The 10,828-nt window shown below is 44.3% G+C and overlaps 1 protein-coding gene across 1 annotated transcript in view; it reads right to left on the bottom strand.

Annotated features, from left to right (window-relative positions):
* The window catches only part of LOC310785127 (serine/threonine-protein phosphatase 6 regulatory ankyrin repeat subunit A-like), a 34,343-nt gene extending 25,926 nt beyond the window's left edge, over window positions 1-8,417 (bottom strand). Inside the window, exon 1 of the mRNA XM_083646111.1 lies at window positions 8,291-8,417. Coding sequence (XP_083502237.1) covers window positions 8,291-8,317 — 27 coding nt within the window. The 5' untranslated portion in view covers window positions 8,318-8,417. The remainder of the gene's footprint in view (window positions 1-8,290) is intronic.
* Window positions 8,418-10,828: the final 2,411 nt, after the last annotated feature.

Here is a 10,828-nt window from a genome sequence, read left to right as displayed (position 1 = left end):
AATCCTGTCATCAGAGCTGGCACATCTCTCTATTATTGGACTTTCCCCCCCCTCTCCTTAGTGTACACTTCAAACAGACGTTTTCACCAGATGAAAGGGCTTGTTATCATGTTTCTATGCTAGGCTTAGCCTTAGACTTAGCTTAAGGCTTAGCCTTAGACAACACTACAAAGGCTACAAAGGCCTCGGTGAAAATCTATACAAACCAAAGGTCATCTCGTATGGCGCTATATTCAGAAGTGCTTGTCATGTGTTGGCACTGCATTGTATTTTCATGCTGCGAGCTGTATCATTATGTACTTCAGCAGCTGTATTGCCAATCCAATGCTCTGTCTCCAAAAGCCCCCGCTGAATGACATCACCCACACAATCAACCACATAAACCTAATGCCTGGTAAAACCTCAGCTATCATTAAAAAAAAAAACTCTGGATATATTTCTGTCCAACTATTGCCAATACAAGCCAGATGAATGGGTTGTCGTCGCTGAAAATGCCTAGCAGTCTAAGATTGAGCTAACTCTCATTCAAAATCAGTGCAAAGAAGCAGACGAGACGGGCCCCTCTCTCACCTTGTCCTCCTGAGCGCCGGCCCTTCGAGAGGCGTGAGGGGATCTGCGGCCTGGGGAGGAGGTGGGGTGAGGAGGAGGTGGGGATGAAGAGGAGGGCTCATCTTCCTCCACCTCCTCCAGCACCACGATGCACACACGGCTCGCACGCTCCGACCGCATCAGGAACACACACACACACACACACACACACACACACTCCCACCAAGGCAATCACTCACTCACACACACTCCCACACACACACACACACACACACACAGTTCCCTCTCACATACGTGCGCAAATCTGGAGCACGAGCCGGTGTCAGCAGCAGCAGCAAATCCCACAAACACAGTGCTTTCCTCCTGGCAAACACATACTGCGCGACTTCAGGTCAAATCCGATGTGAACGAGCAGCTCTCTCCGCTATCCTTCAGTGTAGCCGCGGCGCTGCATGTCTCGTCTGTCTCTCGTCTCGTCTCTCTCTCTAACACACACACATGCTCGCTCGCTCACGCTGAGCAGCGCTAGCACCAGGCAGTAGGGAATTCCTTTGCGTCAGCGGTGGCGGTAGCGGTACGCGGCAGGCATGCGGCAGAACGAGCCGGTCTGCCACAGGAAGCTACATATCCCTCGCTGGCTGCCGCGCTGCAGCCGGGGAGCACACACACACACACACACACACACACACACACAGGCGCACACACACACACACACACACACACACACACACACACACACACAGGCCCTGTGATTAGTGCAGACAATACTGGGAGCAGTAGCACCCCATGTGTCTGTGTGGTGGGGGTGTGTGGCTCTTTTCAGACAGACTGCTGAAACCAGCTCTTTCACAGCAGGGAGAGAGGGGGGGGGAGGACAGGAGGGGGAGGGGAGAGAGGGAGTGAAAGGAGAAGGGAGGGGAACAGGGGGGGATAGGGTGAGAAAATATGAAGACGAGATTGCAGGTAGGTACGGGCAGAGCCGCATAATAGAAGAGTTGCGACATCTCCGTTCACTCCAATGGACCAGGTTTTTTTTTACTCTCAAGAGTTCCCGGAAGTAAGGTTCTGGATTAAGCAGCGCTGTCGAGTTGCAGCAAAATGGGACACTTTGTGATGTACTTTGAAAGGGTCAGACGTTTAAGGAATCAAATTGTATATTATCAGCTTTATTTTAGCATTCAAACGTAGCGTGAGCCACCTTGCTGGCTATTCATTGGCTACTGAGTCACACATTTTGGACCTCCGCTGGCGCCACTCTCTTACTAGATTGCTCTGGGTACTACGGGTGGCGGTACCGTCCCAGAGCTCAGACTGCGACACACACAACCAGCCCCCTCCATTGAAAAGAAACCTGAAGACGAATGGAGATGAGGTGAACGAGGGGGCGGATGACAGCAATGGGAGCAAGCCGATTTGGGAAAGTTTGCTGAGAAATAAGATGACTCCAAACAGCGGAGTGTGACAATGTCCAACTTCAGAGCCAAACAGAAACGGAAGGGAAAGACAGAGAGGCGTTTGAGTGCTGAAGGAGACAGTGGGCTCTCCTGTTCCTAGCCATCAGGCTGAGATGAGAACTTGAAGGTTGCTTGCAGAGGAGCGCCTAGCCTACAGTACCTTCTTCTGCTACCATGTGTTGGAATGGGAGAGAGCGTGAGATCCTGTATAGCGGTCTGAATGGAATGTGCATGATGCATGTGTTCTCATTTACTGATCCTGGTTGTCCTGCTCCGATGCTAATCCACTGTGGGAAGGCGAGCTCTGAGATGCCTCAACTGTGTTTGTTTGTTCTGCACGAATGCTGTGTGATTTTCACTACGTTTTGTTTCAAGCCTGGAAGGCCTGTAGACCCTGGCCAAACCTGAGAGCATCTAAACAGCTGGGCATGAGCCAAAACCATGTGATAATACATCAAATAAGATGAGAAGATTTTCACGCTCTGCAACTTCATCAAGTTGGTGGTGAAATAGAGGTGTTTACTCCTCTGAAAACACATGAGGAGAAAAGGAAATGGATGCCAGATAGATCGGTGTCTCTGTGTGTGCTAGTCACCCCTTTGGTGTATCGGTGGTGGCATAGCTTCAAAACGGCCTCATTATAAAACTGGAACAAACTGGCTTTGCCAGAGAATGCGAGGCTAGCTAACAAGACCAGTGTGTGTATGTGCTTGTGTGTGTGTGTGTGTGTGTGTGTGTGTGTGTGTGTGTGTGTGTGTGTGCGTGCACGCGCACGTGTGTGTGTGTGTGTGTGTGTGTGTGTGTGTGTGTGTGTGTGTGTGTGTGTGTGTGTGTGTGTGTGTGAGTCCACCCTTCATATTCAAGCCATAAAAAGAGCAATCGTGCCAAGCCAGAAGCCACACAAGCCCATTAACTCAGAGGGAGGGACAGAGCAGGAGGAGAGAGCATCTCGCCTAATGGGCTTACTGTTCATTTAATATGAACGACAGCCGGCAGCCATGAACCTTTCTGCCCTTTCAGCAACTGACCTGACAATAAAGACTTGCTTCATAAGCACAACGTCAGAGTATTGAAGCAAAGCATGTCAACAAACAGCCTACTGTATCCTCTCTCGTGTGTGTGTCTATCTGTATCCCATCGGAGAGCTTCTAGCAGCACTGAGGAGAAACTCTGGAACATTATAGGCCCAAGACAGCAATTATGTGTAGTGTACTACTGTGTTTAAACACAGTCATCAGAATACTTTAAAAAAAAAGCATAAAATGGGAAATATGCAGAACCTGAAAGCTAGAAAGCTACTATTAGTGACATGCTGGTATGTGTGTTTCTTATGAGGCAGGCAGAGCTTAAAATATCTCCTGTGTTGCTGAGGCGGCGCTTTCTACAGCTTCACACACCTCAGCATGGCTGCATCAAAACAAGGGGGTGCGTGAACACTCTCTCTCTCTCTCTCTCTACCTCACACACACACACACACACACACACACACACACACACACACACACACACACACACACACACACACACACACACACACACACACACACACACACACACGAGGATGGGTGAGAAAGGAATAGACCCTTCTCACAGGGGCCATTTTTGTGTCGAAAAGGCAGAATAAAGACAGGTGCAAGCAAAACACTGAGGGTTTCCAACTTCCATGATTGGTATTTGTGTTTAGCTTGCCCCTGTGTTTATTCTGCCTTTTCGACACAAAATGCCCCCTGTGAAAAGGGTCTATAGTGTGACTGCGCAAGTGAAAGTATGCAGGCTTGCTCTGACCTTTGCTCTGACCCTGTGCATAGGATATACTGTGTGCAATATAATCCTTGTCTAGAAACAAATACGCCTTCACACGTGCGCACGCACGACGCACACGTAGGGATGCACATCATGATATGGATTTTTTCCCCAGCCGATACAGATAACAGATTTCTTTCTTTTTACTTTAAATTTTTGTTTTAAAAAGAGGTTCATAATAACCTGTAGTTTATGCACACCTGACTGAGGGTAAAAAAGGCTTATGTAGTGAGCAAAGATGGATGATTTAATATTCCATAGCTCCTCTGACCTCACCAAATCTAACTGACATCACTATTGTTAAGGAGGACACTTCACTTTGCCCATTTTCCACCAGCCTTGGGATGCTCCGATCACGTTTTTTTCCCACGATTGCCGATCCCGATCGTCAAACAGCTAGGGCTGGGCGATAATTCAATATTATTACCGTCTTTCAAGTGGAATAATATCGTGATGATATGAAGTTATTTAATATTGTGATACATTTCTGTGGTCTAAATTGATTATAGCAAGCAAATTTTACTTTAAAACTCTGATAAAATGACGAGTTATGGTAGGAATATTATTTGAAAATTTCAGTTTTGTTTGACATCACACCAACCTAACATTACAATTTGGTTCAATGAGATGAACATTTGATTATTTAACATGATTTTGGATATGTGATAAATATCGTGATATAGCCCTATATTGATATCGAGAAATAATATCCTTATGATTATCGTGATATTGATTTCAACCATATTGCCTAGCACTAACGCCTACAGCGGAGGGTAAAAAGAAGGATTCAAGAGTGGTTGACCTGCCGCAAAGGTTTGCACACAAGACATATTATGTGTCTGTCTGGTGTGCACATCAGCAGAGTGGATCACCAAACATGCTATCCAGAGAGCCAAAGTGAACATCACTTCCTCCCTTTCTCTTTGTACCAGCATCTAAAAATATATGAATGGTGGTGAACGGCGAGAGACGATACTTTTCTGATCCCTTTTGAATTGTGCCACGCGGTACACATATCATGTCTGTCAATGTAAAAGATAACTTTGCAAGTCAAGAAAGTCGCAGTTTGTGGTAAAACTGTGGCACTATAAGTTATAAATCAGAAAGACTAGACACAACCAGTCGCATGAGTGACGTCTCTCCCGCCAGTCCATGTTGTTGATGGGGTGACGTATAATGTGCGACACGAGAGATGTAGTCGATTGACAAAACTAAACCTTACGTTTCAGTTTCTGGACAAACTGAGACTTTCTTGACATGCATAGTTCTCTTTTAAATTGACAAAATGTATATGTGTACCCCCCATGGCACAATTTAAACAGGATCGAAACAAGTAACGTATCGCTCCGTTCACCACCATTCACATTTTTTCAGAAGCTGGTACACAGAGAAAGGCAGGAAGTCACATTCACTTTGGCTCTCTATTGACTGTTCTGCTCCAACAGAATGGCAAAGTACTGTACATCCGGTAGGCAGTTAATACTGTGTTTATCTGAATAGACCCTTCTCACGGGGGCCATTTTGTGTCGAAAAGGCAGGGTTAACAAACAGGTGCAAGCAAAACACTAATGAGGGTTTCAAACTTCCATGATTGGAATGTGGAAACCCTCATTAGTGTTTTGCTCTCACCTGTTTATTCTGTCTTTTCGACACAAAATGGCCCCCGTGAAAAGGGTCTATTCATTCTGTGTTAAGTATAGCTTTAATTGGGAAAAACAGAGGCTACTATGGGATTAGCAGAATAATCACGCCACACAACCACCACAAAAGACTAGTAACACACGTAAGCAATCCTTTATTTCTTTCCTGGTAATGTATCCATTCCTGACCTTGCAAATTGAAACTGTCAACTTTGGTGAATGATTCAGCTGATGGGGAACATGCTGACAATTTTATATTGGCTGAGCCATAAGAAATGGGTCCAGGAAGGCATGTGGAAGGAGAAGTGTCACGCATTTACTGTCCGGTTTGACACTATATTCAGTTATGGGAGCAAAGGGTTCTGTATATTCTGTGTTACGAAGGTTTGACACTATATTCAGTTATGGGACCAAAGGGTTCTGTATATTCTGTGTTACGAAGGTTTGACACTATATTCAGTTATGGGACCAAAGGGTTTTGTATATTCTGTGTTACGAAGGTCCTTGTTTTTACCTTGTGCTCTTCATAAATGTCATCTGGAGGAGAGGTATATAGACACCCTGCATGTTTGGGTTAGCGGCAACACGCGTCTCATTCCCACACAAACACACACAAGATGTTACATGGCACCCTGAGGGACTCTGGCTTTCAGCCACTTGACACCTCTGGTATTGCTGATGTTGCATTATGGATACTGTATCTGAAAGCCCCTGACACACACACACACACACACACACACACACACACACACACACACGTCAGCAGAAGGTCAGACAAGGAGACAAGACAGGGCCTTGTATGAAACGATTACGATTTAATGATAAACCATGCTAAAATTCCTGGTGGTTAGTATTATCATTTCAAATTTGAATTATCATTAAGACTGTGTTATCGTAATTACAGTGTTACCGTAATTACAACACTTTGAAAAACACGGTAAATACTGTCCATTATCAACCAGTTAGTGACAGTCTCCCAGACGCAGGCGCGCAGCCTTGGTGAAACAATTTCAGTGAGTGTATCAGTACTTTTGGAACATTCTCAGCTAATTTTATCAATACCGTGATAATACTGACAATAACAATGATGATGATCCATGGTACCCTTTCATCTCTATGACTGTGTCTCTCTCAAATGCCCCAAGCAACCCTTTCTCTCCTCAGCCAGGAGGACACTGACAGGACGCCCTCTAGAGGACAGACCTCGGATCATTTGCAAGAAGTGATATTCTGTGACTGTCCTGTCTCTCTGGTCCTGGCTGCCCTCTCTGGCTCTCTCAGACTGCATCAGTGTCCGGCTATTTTGGTCTCTTTGTCTAGCTCTCTGTCAGCGAGCAATAGAGAACAATGGAGAATGGAGAGGGGGATCTAATCACAAACACTCTTCCGCTCGCTGCGTGCCTGCCGGCTGCCCGGAAGAGTGGTCAGAGCAGGACAGGCCACAGCGTGCCTGCCGGCTGCCCGGAAGAGTGGTCAGAGCAGGACAGGCCACAGCCTTGCACCATCACTGACCCAGTTTGATTGAAGCCACAGAGCTTTGCGACAGGGTCTCACTGTCCCCATTTAGGCCAGTTCTTAACATTCTCAAAAAGGTCTAAATCTTCATGTTTTCCCCTCTCTCTCGCCCTCTCTCTATAGCACAAATATGCACACACACAAACACACACATAATCAATCCACCTATAGGTTAGCTATCAAATAAAATCTCAAGTGCCCAGGAAATATTGAGCCTTGAAAATGCCAAGAACATTATGAAGAAGAAACAACATGACATAAATCCGGCCATTAGTGTGTTGTGATACACCAGTGGAAACGGGGGAAAGGGAGCCACAGGATGGAAAACATTTTCAAATGGTTGCCCCAGGACAGAAAATGGCCTATGAACCCACTACGTAGGTAGTGCCTGTGTCAGCTGCCTGCCGAGATCAAGCCTTGTGTATCACTGTCTGCCAGTAGTTGGTAGTATTAACAGCAGCTGATTTGAGCACATGGATAGAGGGTAGCTAAAGACATGAACTCAACTCAGCTGGAGACTTTGGCACCAGTAGCACCTGTTATTAGTCTGTCAGGCTCCCCTCTCTTCAACAACAGGTGACTGGTCAAAGTTCCAACTGAGAAAATGTGCAGTGAGCTAAAATAGACAGCAGGCAAGAAAAAGAAAAAAAGAAAAAAAAACTCAGTTAGCTAATTCAGAAACCCACGATGGAATTCAAAGTCGACATGTGTAACTAGCTTACAAAGCGGCGGTACGTAACTAGATAAGTCATGTCTGCGGCAGACATGGGTCTGCTTGTCACACCACAGTCCTAACGTTAACTAAGCTAATGAAGTGGAAATGCTAGAGAAACCAGAGCAAGCGAGTTAGCTAGCTAGCAAGCTAGCAATCCAGCTGTGGTCACCAGTCCATCACCAGCAACAGCAGTAACAACAACAACAAACATCACATTTAAAACTGTCAAAGAAAATGGACAACTGGAAACAATAGTGTTAGTGTAACGTTAGCTAAACGTTAACAACAGGTGATCCAACTTAACGTTAGCAAGCTCAGAGTTCTGATCATCTCGTTTTCTGTTTGCTGCTCCATATCAGGTGTCATTAGTTAACGGTACGAAGCTAACAAGTAATGGTAACCTTAGCTAGCGTTTGTTTTTAACTTTTCATTTGGCAAACTGATGATATAACCATGCGTTAATTTAGCTCACCATGCTTCAACTTAGCTGAAGTCAATTTATCGCTAAACTAAACTAAGTTGACTACAAGGCACTGTTCGTTAGCTACTCAGCTAATTAGCTAACATTGACAGCTTACGTTCACTAACAGTTATAAAGTTTAAATAACGTTTACCTGGTCCTGTATCTTCAAAACCATCATATTCCTCGTGTCACGTTACCGGAGGCAGCAACTCGCCAGTGAGTTACTGTAAATGACTGGGGGGAACCTCTGAATGAGCAAGGCTCTCCTGACCGGAGCCACTACACCGGGAGCGGAGCCAAACGGTGCAACTTCCCTTTTCCTTCCTGCCATGAACAAACCCACCATGACATGGGACCATCTCATGGGACATAGGCTACAGTCATTGCATGGGACACAAGTGAAGTGACAACAACGCACGCAGACTTTTTAGTTGGGGCCCAAACACGACATCAGTAAACAAACTGCACATCATCATCATCATCATCATCATCATCATCATCATCATCATCATCATCACCGCCATGCCAGGCGGGGTCCCCAAACTTTTTCATGTCAATCCCCAAATAGATGCGCCTCTAAAACACACAATGGTATTCGCTTTTGGTATATTGTGGTACTAATAGCTACAGTAGGGCAGATGCTGTCCAGGGGCCCTTGAAGCCCCAGCACCATGAAGAATAGTTAATTTATTTATCACAATTAGAACTAGTACTATTCTAATTCACTCTCTCAGACTCTCACCACGATTATCTCCCTGCATAGTAGACAGTGAAGTTATAGTTATCTATGTGATCCTTGTCTTACTAGGGCAGGGCACAATCATCTGTGACATCATCATGTGATGGGGACTCAGTAGGCCTAGTTTGCTGTATGGTCAGTTATGGTCAAATGTATAGAATTACTTCAATTGAAGGTAAAGATTTTGTCCCCATCACAGAAGATTTACACGTAGGCCTATAATTAGTATATAATTGCATATTATTATGATGATGATGATGATGATGGTGATGATGATGATGATACTGATAGGTGATGAGAACATCAATTCATCCTAATACATAGGCCTAGCTATCAGGATATTTCGGTATGATGGAAAAACAACACTAGGAATAAAAGGTCCATTTGGAGAATAATCACAGCACCACCATCTGGCCAACATGGGTGACTGACTGCATGACTAATGGTTTCTGAGCTGTGAACACTTAGCATGGACAAATAAACAAACAAATCCACAAACTGAACAAACACAATAGGGTTCAAAAAGCTTTTCATATTGGACCTATATATTTTTTTTGAAACATCTCTTTGTCTTTACAAAAAGGGACAATATTATAAAGATGAATAACACAAACAAACAAACAAACAAACAAACAAACAAACGGCCTAATCTGCAATTGGAATGCAGAGCAATGCTAATGACACATAATATAAAAGATAAAAGTAAGGGGTGGGTAAAAAAAACAGCAACATTGAGTAGGGACCTTATATTACAAGTTACAAAATCATCTGGGTAAATATTCAGATTAGGATTGAGAGGAATCTCTTTACCAATGATCTGACTAATCAGATAGACATCTTTTTTCCAAAAGCAGATTATCTGCGGGAACTCCCACATACAATGAAACAGACGGTGGTTACATTTAATGCACAGGAATCTTGATGAAAGTGATGGGACGCTAATGATTAGGCTATTGTGTGCACTTTCCATAACAAAGTTAGTTATTTCCTGTTATAGTAGTTGGCGGGATTATCTCTTGGGGCGATGATTGGAATATGCAGGGACCCCCTTGCTCTCCCTGCTGAGGTATTATCAATCAAGGTTTGGTATTCATTTCATTTTAATTTATGAATGGAGAGGGTGTCATGGGATTTCTCCAGTACAGGATCACAGGGTGTAGTTTAACCTCCTCCCTCAGGAATGCTCAGGGGTGCATTCCATTTAGCCAAAAATCTTCTTCTCTTCCGTCCTTGCGGCCTCTCGTTGCTTTTTCTCGAGGAGGAGACGTGAGGCCAGGAGACGAGGACAAATCAGAAAATGGAACCCACCTCACGTTTCACCTCTCCCAAGCTTTTGTTTAGGACAAAACTCTGGAGGAAGAGAGGACAGGAGGGGAGAGAAAATAAAGTGATTGATTACATACAGCCTATACCCTATATCATCACTATTGGGTGAAAACCATGAAACCCCACGTTTTACTTTACTGTTTTCTTTTATTTGAATGATTCCATGCTCCTCTATAGTCTGAGAAACTGCAACTGCATGGTGGTAATGCTAAAAACAAGTTCCTGAAAAAGTTGACATTTTGGAGATACTAAGTTTCTACCCAACAACATTCATAAATGAAATATGGAATGCAAATTGAAAAGATGGTAGATGCTACAGATGAGTCTAATTTGCTAAAATCAATCATTTGGAAATTTGATGGGAAATGTTTTTGGAAGTGGATTTCCCTCAGACTTTCAAAACCTAAACCAATTTTAAACACATAAGTGTTCTCATGTGTCCCCAGCCTAAAACTACTGCTGCAGATATGAAAGTGTCTTTGTGTCGGTATGTGGAGCATAGCACATAGAGACTTGCTACAGGCTACAGTGGAGTATTAGCTATTGGCTGGTCTTTGTGCCCTGTGATGTCACCCTCTATAGAGTACAAAAGGTGATGAAATCACCTTGCATAAAGACCAGCCA

This window comes from Poromitra crassiceps (assembly GCF_964638095.1).
Source record: "Poromitra crassiceps genome assembly, chromosome: 11".
Classification (NCBI taxonomy): Eukaryota; Metazoa; Chordata; class Actinopteri; order Beryciformes; family Melamphaidae; genus Poromitra; species Poromitra crassiceps.
This window is presented reverse-complemented; position numbering and strand designations above follow the sequence as displayed.